The sequence below is a fragment of the Amyelois transitella genome, chromosome 8 (genome assembly GCF_032362555.1).
Source record: "Amyelois transitella isolate CPQ chromosome 8, ilAmyTran1.1, whole genome shotgun sequence".
Classification (NCBI taxonomy): Eukaryota; Metazoa; Arthropoda; class Insecta; order Lepidoptera; family Pyralidae; genus Amyelois; species Amyelois transitella.
Genome location: NC_083511.1, coordinates 8,282,231 through 8,301,095, shown reverse-complemented (window position 1 = coordinate 8,301,095; position 18,865 = coordinate 8,282,231). Strand labels below are relative to the sequence as shown.

Genomic DNA, 18,865 nt, shown 5'->3' with positions numbered 1-18,865 from the left:
GAACGTTATAGTGATGGTATATAAACAGATATAAAGCGTTTGTATATTAGTATAAACGGTACTGAATTTTATTAATTAACTAGCTGACCCGGCAAACGGTGTTTTGCCAATTATTTTTATATATTATTACGGAACCCTATTTTTTTCCAAAATAAAATATAGTCTATGTTACTCATGGATAATGTAGCTTTCGAATGGTGAAAGAATTTTTAAAATCGGTCCAGTAGCTTTTGAGCCTATTCATTACAACCAAACAAACAAAGTTTTCCTCTTTATAATATTAGTGTAGATGAGTAAAACAAAAGACATTTATATGTTAAATCCTAGAAGATATTATTATTATTTAAAAATAAAACAAATGAGTTGTGAAAGTAAATAAAGGATTATGAGAAATGAAAATTTGTCAGTTGGAGGTAAAGGGACAGCCCTACTTATCGTGCTTGGCAAATTCCGGTAAGCGGCGACGTCAGGAGACAGAATCGCGTAAAATGTGTTATTAATTGAGCCCCACTCCACGGGCTTCTGAGGGCCTGACGTCAATGTTTCACAAATAAGAAACTGTAAAATACTTTGAAACCGGTCAAATGCAAGCTGTATTTTTGACTTGCGAGTAAATGACTCGTGTCAAAACAATTTAATAAGGTAAAGAGATCATCCAATATTTATTTACATTGATCTTTCTAAACGTGGAAAACAAAGTTTTTGAAGCACGGACTGCGGACTAACCAAGCGAGCTTATACGTTACAAAACGAAGCGCTTACAGAAAAGGAACTTTTAAGACCTCACTAATAACTTTTTGTAAGTATTTTTACAGAAAAAGTTATGTTAATTATACATAAAGTTAAGTAACCCTGTTCCATGGGAATAGGAAATCAGCAACGAAAGAGGAAGTACAAATTTTATTGTCTGTGTGAGCAAGAATTGCATTTTCATGATTGTTAATTTAGCGTTCTTACAAAATATCAATTGAGCAGATTGAATAATGATAGCTATCGCAATTAGATAAGTATTTTATTTTCATTTCGCCTCTGTTGCTTTATGTTTAAGGCTCAGACTTACGAATTGTGTTATTCGATTGAATGACTGAAAGAATGAATGGATTGCTTGTTACGAGTTCGACCTTGCCCTTAACATTATGGTAATTTCTGCAGACATCGTCAGGCTAGACTTGTCTGTCTGTATATTGTCAATACTTCTGATTTGTTCAATTTATTTTATTAGTGTCTCAATGATATGACAATGAAATGTTGATTGAGTGGTTTATTTATTTGTAAAGTGAACACTTAAGAAAATAAAAAGATGTGGATGTCCAAAACTTTGGTCAGTTATTTCAGAAAACTACTGTAGGTACCTATGTTATGTCTTTCCCATAAGCCGGTGAGAAAAATAAAATCTTAATAATTTCGACGTATAAGTGGCATTACAACTATAAAAAAAAATATTATTATAATTATTTCTTCCTACACATGTCAGTACATGCGTAGTTTCACGTCACACGCTTCTCAACTTGCTAATAATTACTTTTTTTTATAAACCCACATGTAGTAGGCCTTGAATTCTATTTGTTTTTATGTCTGGTGGTATTTCTCAATTAGTATCCAACTGATCGCAACATCGAATGCTAATACAGGCGAGAAAATTGTATTAATTAAATGATACCTAGTTTTGAAGAACATATTTTTTATCGTCGACTGATTCAAAACATAATGATATAAGTTTTCATTTTGAGCTAATTGAAAATGATAATGCGTTGCGTTGCGTTTGCAATATTCCTTATTGCATTATAGGAACCAACTAAATTTTTATCAAAAAAACAAACGTTTAGACATACCTAACTTTAAAATAAAACAATAAAAACCTTATGCGCGTACGCTATTATACATTTCCTATTTTTATAAAATGTGAATAAATAATAGTATGTTCGTTTAAATGAAATTAATAAGCGCGGCACGTCACAGTCACGACCGCGTGGCCACAACCTGTGAGGGTGTGGTCCACCGTCTGGGCTATAAATAGCTGTGTACCAGACTGGATCCCAGCTATAAAGCTTACTTCCCATCCCACTAACAGATCATTTGTTTATTTATTTATTCAAACTTCAAATAGGTATCGTTTCTTTTAAAGTACACGACAATACTTATGAATGTTGATGAAGCGGAAAAGGTATTATGCAAGGATCGTGGCAAGTGCGAAGATGTAGTCACTGCCTACCCCTCTGGGAAAGAGGCGTGATTGTATGTATTTGTATAAGAACATGGCAGACCAGTGTATTGCTAGAAATATTAATTTATAGTCAAAGTTTGGAAAAGCATAAAACTTAAGTTCCGTAGTATTTGTTTATGTTACCATAATGCAAGGCTGAAAGCTTAACAACCCTACGGTATGCTACTTTACTTGTTCTAAGTTTAAGTGCATGTTAAGTGTGTTTATTATAAATATACAATAAATCTTTGAATTGATTTACAAAAATTAAATTAAATTTGTAAAAGTCAAGCTAAATAAAATAACAAATTTTCAAGTTTCCTCAGGAATTTTAACTATTTATATTTGATACCTTATTTAGAAGGTAGCGGGCCCCGATTTCAAGCTTTAACGCTTAAGCTTTTAAATTCTTCATACAACATTTAAAATAAATAAAGCCATTAAGTTGCTTCACTAGGATAACAAACAAAACCTCCGCCAATCTTAAAACAATCCAAATATTTAAAACTATAATATATAAAAAACTAGCGTTCCTTAAAATGAGAAATTCCATCATCGTTCCAGCGGGTATTTCGGGAAATCCTCTTTTAGTGTGCGCCTAAACCGTATAAGTAACCTAATAGCAAAATTTCAAATTTGTAGGCCCAGCGGTTTGGGCTGTTCGTTGTCTATCAGTCATTCAATTTCGAAACAGTTAAATGGGTCTATTGTTATCGACACTAACCTGGAATTCCTTCTGGATGGGTTCCTTCAGCATGCCTCCAGAGAAGATGATGCCGTCGACGAAGAAGTTGCAGAGGAACGACGCGACCACCACCACCCAGCCCCAGCCTCCATCGGGCGGGACCACCTGGTACAACCATTTCTCATTACCCATAACATACACATAGATATTTATTTATCAGGTTTCTTTAGTCAGTCTTTGCCCAGAGTACTTTTCTCTGCTTTTATTATTCGTTAGATTGAGTTAGTTTTTTCACGAAATTTTTGTATATCTTCTTTGGAATAAATATAAGTACAGATAATCGCACTAACTAGCGGTGAATGTTGATTTTATAACATGAAATTACGCGTCTATACTGCCTAATATTAAGACTTGGTATTAATCTCTCGTTTAACTATTAGTTAAATGGAAAAGATTTTAATTTGGATTTTATTTTATATTAAGTAACATGACATAACCAGAGGCTTGTCAAAATTGGAAATTATGCGATTTGCTCTGAGTAATATGTAAATATCAAGCAAATATGCATGTCAAGCAGATGGCGGGACGACCTTTAAATTGTCATAGAGCACAATAATTTTGAGATTTTAAACGCTCTGTAAAAATATGTCTGTGGTAAAAATCCCCTTACACGTTTAAACTGGCTAGATACCTGTGCTAGATACGCTTTACGGGCAAGTGCATCATAAACTTTGATGTTTTGTATAATCGATTATAAAACAGGTCGAATAAGCTTGCTGTGAGGAGTCGTTTAGTTCTTTCTGTGACTTCTTTCATGTATGATGATATTCTACCATTTTTGTTTGCAGCCTTATAATAATAATTAATTTAATTTATTTATTCAGATATCATGATTATAAGTAGCGTTCAATAATTTTAGTATTAAAAATTTTACTCTATTTTTTTCTATTTTCAAAATGTCTGGAAAGCTTTTACTTCTCATCTCATTCTCGTCGTTGATTATTCGACTATATATGTGTGACTAAGAAATTTTGCCATGATCTATGTTCAAACAACATAGCATATCAATTTTGAATATTGGACTATAATGGTCCACACTAAACGCAAGTATGAATGTACCAAAATTTATAGTCTGCTTGAAAAATGTATTATGACCTCAGAGCAAATAAATGATAAGTGTGGGCTACACTCAAGGTTGTATGACTACGTCTCAGTCTTCGATCGTTGTATGATTGGACACCCAATCAATTAATTGCTTTCCACCCTTAGTGATAGAGCTATCAGAAGCAACAGTTTACTGAATGAAGTATCATCTATCTTTCGAAGTATACATATATAGTAGGTTCCCAATTTCGTTGTTTGACTTCAGGATGGTATTCAAAACAATCTTCGTTCATTTTCCTTGAAACTTATATTTTTAAATGTGATTCGATCCCCATTTTTTCATATAAAATGCAACAACATTCCAAACTGACTTTTACTAATACTTATGTGTATTTCGGTCTAGCGGGGCCACATGAGCCAGATTAAAAAACCTAGTTTATTGAACATCTAGACTGGCATTATGTAAATGGTTTTCTGGTAAAGATTAAAATCCTTGTAAATAAAAAGACACAAATTTGGCCTTATCAGAAACTATTTAATTGTATAAACAAAGCAAAAACCAAATCCAGCCTAAAATGTAAACGATATTTTTAAATCAGCTTATTACACGGCTTCCATTATTACTTCCTTTATCAGATAGGATTCAAATTCAAAGTGCAAAAAATAGGTATGTTCCAAATATAAGAGAAAACCATGTAAACACGTCTACTACAAATTCGACAGATTTAAGCAAAATGTCCTTCTTACTGTACCACATTCTTTTAAAAGCCATGCTTGCAACTTTTTATTGGTTTTGGTTATTTCTTAAATTATCACGCTAGTATTTTTCTTTCTTCAAAGTAACAGTATCAAAACAGTCATACTGATCTCCGCTACAGCCAACGATATAGCGGTTAATATTATCGCATCTATTACTTTTTCTGTTACTTTCTTCAATATCCTCCTCATCTTCAGTTTTTTGTTTTGGGCGGTCATTTCTTTTGATTGCTTTGATTACTTCAGAAATATGGGCTAATGCTTAATTGGATACCTGAGAGGCTTTTGGTTTCTCCATTTCATTTTTGAACGTTACTGCAACTGCAGGTTTCCGCACATTCTGGATCTTCTGCCGAAGCATCTGTTGCGGTTTGGATAGCTATGGCTCTGCGGCTTGTACCTTCAACCCTTTCAAAACCCAGGAGGACGGCGCCTATGTGTCCGCAGGCTAATATTGCTATTACTGTGTTAATGCATAACAAGTATTGCATAGCCAATACATCTGTTTCTTGAAATCGGTGTCATTGCGCCGACCCCTATTTTGTCCGGTTTTTGTAAAAAATTAAAATCTATAGGCCATGTTTTTTAACGTTTGTGTCAGACAGATTTATGTCAGTGTGGTGTTTGATTTTTAATTTCTAATGAGGTTTTGTAGTTTGTGCATAAAAACCTTCTTCCTACTCATTTATACCATGAATTCTTTTATTAAGGTTTGGTGAAAGACTTACCAAAGCAGCTTCAGGTTCTGCGTCTTCACTCGGGGAGTCACTCCTGCCCAACCCACTTTCGTCTGAGGAAGGAGTCTCCAAGGGCCGCTCATCTGTTGCCACTCGAACCACCATCTTGTTTCACCTGACAAAAGGAAAATATATTATAAAGTAATAATAAGACAATAATTGAGACACCAACGATTTCAACAGTTTGGCGTTTTAAACTTATGGATTGATATTATGGAATCATAAACCAATTAATAAATAATTGGTTTGTTAGCAGTCAGAGTACATCATTCAAGAATTCGCAACAAAGAGCGATAACTGCAACAGTCCGGTTTATATCTTTTGTATTATCGAAGTTCATGTCCTCAATTGAATCATCACTAACCACGTGCTTACCATCGTCATTTTTGTCTATAAACACGAGATTATCACAAAACAGAGCCGTACACATCGAGTATCATTCCTCCGAGTGGAGGACTGTCGTCTATGAAACATCTGGACTAACAAAAACACGGCTAAGACAATAGCTTCGTTAAATTCTGACGCAATGATAAAAACAGACTTATCGGAGGAAAATTCCACAAAAATGAGAACCTTCGGTTGATATTGTTAACTTCTACGCAAGAAAGAAGGAGAGTTAATTTTGTGACAAATTGTGAATACGGAATTCAATGCTTTCTTTGATGAATTTCAGAGAGAGATGCCCAACATTTACTCCAGGATGTGGTCATAGAGGAAGTCTGAGCTTTTTCTGGGAGAAGGAAAATCCAATTGTTAGATACTCGCATAGTGTAAAAAACGGTCAGTGTTTGTTTCAAAACTTTGCCTTTTATGTCACTTAAGAATGAATCAGTTAGTTAAAATTAAAAAACTCTTTAAAAAAATTAACCATATCATGCGATACTTTTGTTAAACAATTGAATTATATAAATAATAATGATTGCCAAATTTAACAACATACAAACAATAACGAAATCAGTAAGTGGGTAATGTTTTGCAAATAAATATTTCTAGTGGTCGATATAAAAGGATTTTTAGAATATCTACTGGAGTGAAGTCAATACCCACCATATATGGGTTGGTTCATATCTATAATAATAAAGTCATATCAACGTTCGGTGGGGTCTTGGACTAGGGTCATTCATATCAAGAATCTCACTTACCGAGTAAGATGTCTTATCTTGGCTATACAAGAAATACATTTCAATCAAATTATGGTGAAAAATGAGCTGTTATTGGTATTCCTTACCACGGCTAACTAGTAATGGGCTATTAAAAATATAATCTGGTTTTGGATGACTCGCCTTTTAGCTTTTATCAATATTTTACGCACATACATATCACGCGTTTATCATTTACGGGGTAGAAAAAGTCTATAGTCATAACAACTCAAAGGCTGCTTTTAGCTCTCTATCACGATTTTATCCCTTACGGTGAAGACAGAGTCCACAATCTGAAAAGGACCCAACTTTTATAATCAAAAGTCACTATAACCTTAAGTTATTAAACAAGATATTTGTCCTAACAATGTGCGAGAATATAAACTCCTATCACGTTTATTGGACGGTGACCACTTGACCTGACAAACGTACCTACCATACTAAATCACGGCAGAAAACTGATAAGATATCATTGCGGTCGCAAAGGCCTTTGAATAATTTTATTTAATGAGAATATTCTGGAAATAATGTGCCTAATTCATTCAACAGATTGATAAGAAACTCAATGCACTCCTCGACTTGATGTTTTCGATTAATGATGTTATAGCCGATATATTTATCAATGTGTTTGGAAGAGAGAAAGAGATAACTATACTTTTGTTAACTATCGTTGGTAAAGCTTATTCTTGATTCCTTTTTATTTCTTGATGATTATTATAGACTGAACGTAGTGGTGGGGAGTCTCCGGTGAAGTGATAATTTAACAAACCAAAGAACATATGTTTAGTTCTAGCGTTAATCCATACCTAAAGTTAATTTACATGATCCACATCACTGTCATTTAAGCTAGCTCAAGTCAACAGCCGAAACGCTTTTTATCGCTACTTGTGTGTGCTTTACACTTATTTGCGCGATAAACGGTGTCAATTTTGTTATCTCTCGCGCAATAGTTTATCTATTGCACTGACGAAAGTTACGATATTTTTGGTATATTGACTATTTAAGCTATATTTATTTCAGATCATTGAAGTCAGCAGTGGAATAATTTTTGGATGTTGCCTTTGGCGAATGGTCCGTGACAATTTATCTTGGTTTAAAAATTTCATCAGCTAACTATAAGACGTTTTAATTGTTATTGTTTTATCTTTTGGTTAGTTCTAAAAATACCTACATAAAACAAATGAGACCCTTTCAATCGAGAAGCCATTAAACAAAGCCGAATATTTTATAAGTACCTACTGGTAGTTGCTTGTGTGTTTAAAGTTGACAGTATATGATTTTCAATTAAAAGGAAATACAAAGACAATATAATTTCTTAATATTTAAATTTCAATTAACTTTATGTGGAGTCAAACTTTGTGCGGGGTTACACAAAGTTAACTACATAAATTGATGGCAATTTTGTATCATTATTAACTAAATTCTGAATTTTTCCTAGAGTTGACAATATTACTACTACTAACATGATGCAATGTACTTCTCACTTGATTTCAGTTATGATTTTTTGTATTATTATTGTCTCTACAAAAATTCTCTCAGTTTATTTAAAAATATTATTCTCGTATATGTATATTGCTAACGAATAGTAATACCACCTACTCACTATATATTTACATCTAAGCTATCTATTAATGGGGGAGACCTGGTGACCTGTAACACAGGTTCTTCTAGGACCTAGTATAGGCGCCAGTTCTCCACAATATAATTATGTAACAGAACTTTGAAAAATTGTTTTACTTGTAAAGGTATTGTTATTGTGGAGGAAAATAAATAAAGGATTATTATATACCTTAAGAAGTAAAATAAAGGTGGATGCTGAAAGGCTTCATATGTAGAGGATGAGAAGGAATAAATAATCATAGACTCTGGTCTTACTCAGAAGTGGATCAAAATAAGCCGTTCGTCATTAAATAAACAATATTTGCATTAATGAATAAATGTACTCTTGCCTCTAAGCCCTCTTTATTATTGTATCAAACCAATATAATCACCTAAGATAAACAAATATTTCTAACAAACACATAAATTCAAGAAACGGGTCAAGTTTCAAACGCTTTTATTAGAACGATATAGATAGTACACAAGAGTTTTAAATAAAAAAAAAACTCTTTTTTATTTAACTTTTTAAATAAGACACACATTTTAAAATAACCTTTAAATATGATTATGTATGGCAAATCAATTTTTCTTATTCTTATTGTAGTTAATTAAAACAAAATTACCAAGAGATATTACTTTAAATAAACATTGTATTTATTTTCGTCTTATAGGCGATGGGCTTGCAACCTGTCACTATTTGAATCTAAATTCTATTAGAAAGCCATACAGCTTAACGTGGCCTTTCAGTCTATTCAAGACTGTTAGCTCTGTATACCCCGCAAGGGATATAGACGAGACTACATATATGCAATATCCCGCAATTTTCATAATCAACATGGAATACGTCTGCATTATCTTTCATTTCCTGTTATTTTCATAATAAACATACATTAAAGCTGTATCTTTTCGAACTTGGCTATTACGCGGCCGTGTTTATTGTTGTGTTGTTGATTGCAATAACGACAAACAGAAAACAAGACAGGCTTGCAAATGTGTTGTTTATAACTTGGGGCCAAGTTATCGCCTGATGAAATGTTAAACAATGCTGGACATGTTTACTGAGTCAGGCTGTTTTCCACCGCTTGGGGCCAAGGTTTGGTTGATAGCGAGATGGACTAATTTACAGATATTATAATGATACTTATCTTGTTTATTTTTATTTTCACTTTTATTGGTGAAGTTATGAAGAAAACTAAGCACCTACATTCTAAATAGATACAGAAAAAAGAACAAGAAAAAAACCAATGAGGATGCGACAGCATGCAGAAAGATTTATTTTATTAAAATTCGTAAGATGCGAGTGCTATGAGTTAAAAAAAAATAACTTATTTCTTGTTGAAAAAATATTACAACATTGGAAAAAATTTGTAATAACGTTAAGAATGAAATACAAAGAAGTACCTAGATAGAGTAAGGAACAGAGAATGTAAAAATGCATTAATTTCAACATATTACTTGCATTTAATATGATCAGGCTTACTTTGATACAATTTTATACTTCTATTAAGTATTGTGTAAGCAAATATCAAAATATAGTTTGACTTAATTAATATTCTCTTCAGTTTTAAAAATAATTATGTTGATAAAATTATATGTGCTTTTTAAAAAAGACAGAATGTAAAATTACTCACTTTTCAAAAATGGTTCGTATAAATAAACATTGATTGTTAACAAAAACAAGGACTTATATGAACAAACGCAAATCGTTTACTGGGTGGCGAGACGCACATTACGTATATATCACATAATTCTATGTAAATTTTCAAGTTCTATGTCAGACGACTGGCACGGCAGGTTTGGTTGGCCAGGGACCACGCGGCTTGATCTTAAAATATACACATAAAATGTAGTTTTTCTTTATTTTGATGCTAATGCCAAAGTTGTCACTCTTGGTATCGTGTGCTTTGGCAAAATAATATTTTGGGGTTTTAAATATCCTGTGTGCAATTGCATGGATGATTTCTTATTACTTTTACTTATTATATTTTCTATAACTGAAAGGTTAATGGATGAATGAAAGATAATTAATGGCACAATATGTTTTTTCATCACGTCATGGGACGTATTACCATGATATTGGTTTAGGCAACACGAAGCGACTCTGTCTGACCTCCGCAAGCTATCCTAGCTGAAATCTCCCATTCATATCCTGATTGTTTTCAGGCTGTTTTGGCTGACTTCGAAGCACAGGGTCAACTTACTATAATGAATTAGTAAACTCGGTGCGGACTCCTGGACTATATACTATACAGCTTCTAATGTTCTAATTCATAAATTTTAATTTTATTACGACTGATTATGGAAAGATACCTAACCACATGTTGGTTATTGCACCATGTTGCGAAATTGTGTTATTTTAAAAACATGCGAAAAGCTTCTGCATGTTTATAAATAAAACATTTTTTTATGTGTTATGTCTTTGTCTCTAAGCCGTAAAGGTATTTACTATACACGCCTATATTTAGACCATATTATGTATAGAATGTTAAAAAAATCCTATAATAACTACTCTTTACGGTTAACTAGCTCTTTGCCTATTTGTTTAAAATGTATTTTGCCCAATACGCGCGACATCACAACATTGCTTAGTACTTATGTGTTAGTCTTATGGTAACTGGTATAATATTCACTTTAAGTATTTATTCCGATTTATTTGCTACCCAATTAAGGTTTCATTTACCTCTTAGCGTCAGTCCTTTCCCAGACATTAATATACCAAGTATACCATACAAAGATTATGATATAAACAAGTACTTATAAACGCAAATAAAGAAAAAGAACAATAGTGACTTGATGAAGGGTAAACGAGCAATTAATCAACAAAAACAACTTTGATCTAATTCTACCCTTAAATGAATGCAGACATGCAACACGTATTTAATACTAGAGGCCGCCCGCGACTTCGTCCGCATGGAAACCCTATCAATCCCGCGGGAACTCTGGGATAAAAGTAGCCTATGTGTTATTCTGGGTCTTCAGCTACCTACATACCAAATTTCATGGTAATCGGTTCAGTAGTTTTTGCGTGAAAGAGTAACAAACATCCATACATCCATACAAACTTTCGCCTTTATAATAGTAGTAGGATCTAGATCAGAGTTTTTAAAGTACTTTCCTAGCAACAAATGAAAAGTAACAATGTCTATAGTCCATTTTAAATTTAGAAAAATACATTTCTTAAATAAAGTATGGTTAAAGGCCAAAGTAATTAATTTTGTTTACATCCGTTATTTAATTTTGCTTTATCTTGTGACTGGTTATAGACGACAAAGTAATATGTCTATCGTTTTCATGACAAAATAATCAAATTATATTTTAGCAAGTTTGAATAAACAACAAAGTATCTTTAAAATAAAAACCGAAGCATCAAAGAAAAAAAACACTTGAAAGAGGTTTAATGATATTAAACATTTTTTTATTATCTTTTTTTAAGTTTGAATCAAGCTAGATATAAATTTCCATTTTTATCTACAACTGATATCTTATATATATTCGTATCCTACAAGAGACATCTTCTAAACTTCAATTCATGAAAATCTGTTTCTTTAACTTTAATAACTTCTATTCTAAACAAAAAGAACCTGTCACTATTTGAATCTCAATTCTATCATTAAGCCAAATTACCTACGTCTACCCCGCAAGGAATATAGACGTTGATATACATATGTATGTAAGCTAAACAAATAAAATTATGCTTGGAATAAGAACTTTTTTTATTGCTTTGCTTAAAACTTGGGTGATTGATTAATCTACCTATTTCGAGGTATCTGTTTGTAAAATTTCGACTGTTCATCTCCGGGGCATACATTCCGTTCCTAAAACAGCATTTATTTTCTAAATATACAAAAAAAGAAAACTATGTAATTTATAAACGGAGGTTGAAAAATAAATAATATTATAGAACACATTTTTATTCATTTGCCCAACCCTTGGTCACGAGAAATCCGTCGTGTAATCGAGAGAAATTATGAGCTAAGAAGAAAAGTGTCATGTGATTAAAGTTGCAAAGTTGCAGTCTTCAACTATGTCATTACTGAGAAACCAGTCGACTTGTTACACATTTATTTATAAATCAAAACGACAGGAATGCTGCCGAAGCGACTTTCCATACTCGCAGCCGTTTCTGGCTTCGTACGCTTCGCGAGTTTCACATAGCTTCCAACTGACGTTTTTGATGTTTTATTTATACTTACTTAATACATCTTCTTCTTTGTAGCTTTTCAGTCTTTTCTTCTTTATAGCTGTTGTAGCATTCTTAACTGGTTGCTTTAAAGCTACTTAGAATAGCAGTATTTTAGCATTGAATTGATACATTATTGTGTGAGTTAATCTAAGGCATACATAAAAATATTTAAGGATGCCTGAGATTAACACTCCTTACATTGATTTATCTACTTTTATGCTACAATACACTACCTAGGAGGTCGAAGAGCGGAAAGAGAAGGGAATTTTATATTTCATATTGATCGATAAGTTATTTCAGATATTTTATACAGTTGTATAACATTTGACAGTTGAATCGAACATATCATCATCTAGCTTATTTATTTTTAAGTAAAAAATATGAGGAGGATTAAGAATTCTTTGAATTATTTAAAGAGAGAGATGGTGGTGATGCGATTAAATTGAACATAAGGTTTTCATTAATATTTTTTTTTCCATAAATCCTAGAAAAAGATGAGCTAACTAAAGGAGTCTCTTTTGGTGGGTAAAATCATAATCTGTAGTCATTTACGTTGCGACAAACAAACAATTCTTTGAATATATAAACCTACTTTTACCGATAACAAAACATTCCGATGTTTATGTTCCGGCTTAACTGCATATATTATGTTCTCTGCACTTAATATGTAAACACAATTAACCTATTCTCATTACTGGATAGTCAATTATACCGATATCTCAGGACTCATAAATATGTGTGTAGGTATAAAAAAAAATCGCATACCAAAATATCATCTTATAATGTACACCTACGTTCCATTCCAGAAAAATCTACATAAAAAGGGTAAAACGAAACCTACAGTTAATTAAAAATGATACCTACAGTTTCACACTTAATTAAACCAATTTTTTTTATTTGACTAGGTATTTCCTTAAAAAATGGAGGGTCGCGGGAAATGGCCTTGAAATGGAATTATTGTTTTACTTCCACACACACAGGGTCGCGGGCAGAAACTAAGTAAACATATGTAATGTAATACTTTTATAAGAACCTATAACGGATTTATTTATTTACTCTTTAGTGCACTTTATACATATAAATAGGTACAAAATGTGGACTATTGTAAATAAAACTGACCGCATCCAATGTTGTAGGTAATAATACTAAGGCACGGTTTAGTGAAATATAACTGATTTTAATATAATCACGACATTTTTCTTTTGATTAAAAATACTTGTTCAAATGGTTAACAATCACTTTAGTAAAGTAACCAATTCGATGGCTGAAAACATGTTTAATGATTACTGATGCCCAAATTCGGGTGATAATAACAATGTTGCTAAAAACGTTTAACTTGGACATCAGTACAACTTGTTATCACTTCAGTGCGAGTATGTTTTAACCGTTCTTGGCTGGAATAATCACGTTGGTAAACACACGTCACTTATAATAATTTTAGTTTGTACAAACATATATCTCTAAGGATCTAAGCGCCACATGTAGGTACTCTTTATGTTATAAATACAAGCTTTTATTTAACTTGCAATGTATGTAGGTATGTATGTACGAATATAACTATGTTACTTTGGGTGGAATATTAATAATCAATTTTAAAGCAACTATCTTAAACCGATTCATATGAAATTTGACACAAGTTCGTTCAGTTAAATGTAATATGCGTAAAATTTATAAAAATAAAGCGTAAATTACCTTTATCTATCCTAGGTATCTATATATTACCAGAATCACATATAGGCCAAATTGTACATACATATAATCACCACGCACAGCTGTATGGTTGCCAGCCCAAAAGAAGAATCTCAAGCTTATTAGCCTATCCCATGGTCTTTTACAAAATCCTTGGGAAAGAGAGGGGAAAGTGTTGGAAACCACACGGCATAAAAATACCTAACCATACGTGGGCCAAATCTCGCGTTCGTCGATAAAAATATCCGATTTGAATATTTTACAAAAGCCAACTTCCCCATTAAGTTAGAATGCATACGTGTATAAAGGCACGCACACACAACGTTTAATATAAACAAATTGATCTGTCTGATTCCCGGTCCCCACTATTGGATTTGGACCCATATTGTTAACTCAAAAGGAACCGAAAAAGTCACACACTATAAAGGGTCCATTTCTCAGAAAAACAATAATGAATGGTGTGGGTTCCATTTTTTACACCTATATTTCAAAAGTTATGAATGAGATGGCGCTTGTCTGTCTTTTCCAAGAATTTCTCAAACTAATAGGGGTTTCAATATTTGTTGAATTAGTTTTTGTACTTACATACAGACAACGCGTTTTTATGCCTGGTTTGCAAGCAAAAATGAAATTTGTTTTAACCTGTAACGAACCATGGGAACATTTAATTCTTTACCTTTGTTAACCAAAACTTTTCTTTATACTGAAGGCATTGTCAGAAATCACTTATAATTTCTTACCTGAGACTGCTTCAAAACCAAAAATCCCAATACACACCTAGGTACGCTTTATCAAACGCAGAAACGTTCATCTGATTTAATTGGTACAGTGCAATTTCGGGGCAAAATAAATTGTTAACTTGAGCTAAACCAATTGTTACCTCAATGCATTTAGCAAAGGGTTAAAGGTAAGGTAAGGTAAGGTAAGGTTAAAGGAAAACAAAGTAATATAAACATTTATGTCCAAATGAGATGAGAAAATGTAACTTATATAAATGTACAATTTGAGCCACACAATGCTACATTGAAGCTTGTATAAAAAGCTTGCTCCGATATTTTTACGGACTTGTCTAATTTGTAATAATAATTTGTAAATTTTTACATAATGTAAGATGTACATTGTTCCCTTATCGGTTTAGTAGTCACGTGTACAAACAACTTAATTAAATTTAAGTCGAACGAATCTCATATGGTTAAAATCTGCGTGATAAGGGTTTTAAATGCGCAATGAGGTCACTACTATTTTCTTTGTGATCAATCAATCACAAATTTTTAGACTTCAGCCGCATATTTTGCCACAAAATGTTAGGTCAGAAGATAGCCGCTAAGTGAAAAATCCTTACCTACCTACTTTAAGATCGTTTGCACATAGGCGAACTTCGGGCTCTTCCCCAGAGAACTGAGGACGCAACGGAGACTAACACCAGGAGGATGATGATAATTTTAATTACTTATTAGCATTTAATTGCAAAAGTAGCCTCGCAAAGTGATATAGATAATACACTGTTATAAATAGAAACCATTTATGTAGTGACCTACAACTGCACAAATGTAAATACTAGTAAAATTATACAAACACATTAGTCACAAGGGTGTTCGTCTGGTGCTTGTTCCAAATTTCATCATCTCGGTCGTTGACTGATGCCAAATTGTTGCTGCGCTAATTATAGGCAGCGCTTCATAAACCTAAATGTTAAATAGATAACGAATGTTATCTCCAGTTGCTGACAAGATTAAAAAGGGCATAGTGGTGCTTTCTGTATCATTGATAATCTATGACTGAAAGTTATCTGAATTACAAGGTGTGAAATGTAAGAATCTTCACGGACAAAGGTAGATCTTACAACTCAAAAGAATTTGCCTTTTCTTTGAGTTTCTTGATTCAGAAGCTGTATTTAAAAAATGTTTGTCTATGAACAGAATTCCTGAACACAGCTAAGTACCTAGTTTCATAATTAAAATGACCAAGAGAAAGGTTTAGAGTGGCGGAAACGAAATACAAAAGCTTTAGGCTATCTGTTGCTTCATCTTACTGAAGAGATTAAACAATCAACAATAAAACTTGAGAGCTGCTGTTTCACAATATGTTCGAAAGTCTTAATTACAAGACACTCGTAATTCGCAACTTATATATTTGTATCGTTTTTTGTACTGTGCTTCTTGTTTAACTTTCAAAATTCTATCTTATGTTTGTGGACATTCAAATTTCCCACGAGAGTGAAGGCTCATTCTAAAACTAGTATAGTAGTAGGTCATCTTATATGTATTTACAAAATAAATGACGTACCTATATGGGACAACTCATCAGCGACGGAACGGAGTCAAAACTCTCAATGACGCGTTAGTCTGTATGTTTGTTGCACTAACTGAAACAATTACTATACATTTCATAAAAAGTGATTCATATCTGAGTGGGTCAAAAGTTATGAAAACAGTCTATCCTCCGTCATGTTCTTTCTCCGCAAAACTATTAAATTTTATTGATCATGAAATATTTTTCTAAATATGATGTGATAACGTATGTATAATCATAAAACAGATACGTTCAATTACCTACTGAATAAGACGTAATTTAAAACCAATGCGTATTTATTAAACTGTATGCTGTAGACATAATGTTGTCATAAATTTGAATATGTAATGGACCAATATATCTCAGCCGCTTTAATAAGATCTATTATGAGATTATGACCGGTGACACTGAAAGGTCGTTGTGATACTCGAACGAGATTTATAACATGTTAAGTACGTTCACTTAACTTGAAACATGTTCTTTCCGTTTCAAGGTTTCCCGCCAGATAGATTTTTATGAATAAATTAAGACTATTGTTGACAAAACATACAAAGCGGTTATATAAAAAAACAATGCTTTTAACTAACTAACGATTTTAAGTTAACTAAGAATCAGACTAAATAAAATATAAAATAGTTCTTTTCATTAAAAAGGTGAGTTTACTTCAAACTATTTTGGAAATTTTTTTCTTTTTATATTCATGTTTTTTTTAGTTATGTTTTCTAAATAATAGAAAAATAAGGCAAATTTACCACTTTTAATTATTACAGCTTGTAGCAAGGATAAGGCTCGTTGAACTCTTATCCTTGAAAAACCATAGGTATTTAAAATATTTTTTTTTTTTGATACACCATTTCTCCGATTTCAGTAAAATTTTGTACAGAAACCGTAGACCAACTTAACAGAAAACAGATAGTCCTCAATAATTACTTTTGGAACTGGATAACATGAGACAAATCTGTTTATTGCAAACATCGTGGTCAAACTGAACTAATCAGCTAGTTCCAACTTATACAATTATTAAAAATATTTCAATGTATTTGAGATTTCAGACGAGTGAGACGGTTTACTAGCCTTACAACAGAAAAAAATATATGTATTTATTCAAATTATTATTATATAAATATATATTTATTTTTTTAAATATAAAAAAAATAAGTATTCTAATATACATTTTTGTATTGCTTCTGTTTTTTAAACTTTTGCTATTTTAATTTTAAGAAGGTAAGCAAATATTTACTTGAAGTCTTAATCGAATCCACGCACTACCAGAATGTAATGCAACTCTTAATTGTTAAAATCACATTCTTGTTAGGTTTGGTGTGAATGAACTCATTAGCCATCCCATGGCTAAACTAAACGTGGCTAGCTATTACTATAATAACTATCACTATAAAAATAAATTTGGAAACCAAGTTACAGAAATGTGAATCTTCCAATACTTTGACGTTATAAATATTTTATAAGCAATTTATATTCGATAACGTGGGTTAGCCTATGCAAATGTAATCTAATTTGATCTATAAATTATGTCAGACCTAGTTTAATTTAGCCAAATTTTAATAGTAGATTCAGTTTAATTTATGAGACAATAATATTTTGTAACATGAGAATAGACTTTAGAGCATAGGTGCGAATGCGAACGTTGCGTGTTCCTAAAATAGTTCGTCGGCGCATCTCGCATTCTCAAGTTTAAAAATAAGCTTTGTCTAGTCTAGCCCAACATGCCAGTTAATGTCACTCACCCAATTGCACTCAGGGCGCCCGAAAATTGTTCACAGTTCACCGACTGGCCAAAAGTGAATAGACCTTGACCAATTCAAATTTCGTACGCCGGCTGATTAGCATAAACGCGAACGTCTATAAACTCACTTTTTAAATTTTTAACACTGGATGGGTAGCGGAAATACAAATTTTAAAAACTTTTGGAACACTTTTTTTTAATTTTGAATATTTTTTATAGAATAATTGTTTTCGTAAAATATTGTTGCATTCCCCGTTGAGGCGTGCCGTCGCCAGCAAGTTGCGGGTGTACTGAATGGCGCCCGCGGTCGCGGCCATGTTTAAAGCACGCCACAGTTAGCGCGATAAAAAAAAATGTTGTACAATATCGAAGCGTATTGTTTACACAGAGGGTCATTCGTCATTTACAGCTATGATTACACTACATATTATACCGTTTAGTTTTTTATATCTGAAAATGTTGTTCCTAAGTATTCAGGTAATGACCGTTAATATTAAATTATTAAGTTATCAGGCATGTTATAATTTTACTGACCGGCATGTAGTATACTCATGTATTTTCAAGTGACCTTGGTTTACTTGAACTATTATTTTAAATAATTAAACAAATTTTCCTTTTACTTATCGCAAATTGGCTGAAATTCGTGACAGTACTAATGAAATTACGAATGAAACATTCAAGGGCTTCTGTTATATTATTTAACATTGTCTAATTCTTTTATAAATAAATATAAA

The 18,865-nt window shown here is 32.4% G+C and overlaps 1 protein-coding gene across 2 annotated transcripts in view; it reads right to left on the bottom strand.

Moving 5' to 3' along the window:
* LOC106137323 (uncharacterized) overlaps positions 1–18,411 on the bottom strand; it is a 29,966-nt gene extending 11,555 nt beyond the window's left edge. The window contains exons 1-3 of one of the 2 annotated variants that reach the window (XM_060945510.1): positions 18,133–18,411; positions 5,477–5,600; positions 2,928–3,053 (exon numbers count right to left, since the gene is read on the bottom strand). In XM_060945510.1, coding sequence (XP_060801493.1) covers positions 2,928–3,053; positions 5,477–5,590 — 240 coding nt within the window. In that variant the 5' untranslated portion in view covers positions 5,591–5,600; positions 18,133–18,411. Of the gene's footprint in view, positions 1–2,927; positions 3,054–5,476; positions 5,601–9,854; positions 9,922–18,132 lie in introns of those variants that run through there. The other variant, XM_060945511.1, reaches the window with a different exon arrangement.
* Positions 18,412–18,865: the final 454 nt, after the last annotated feature.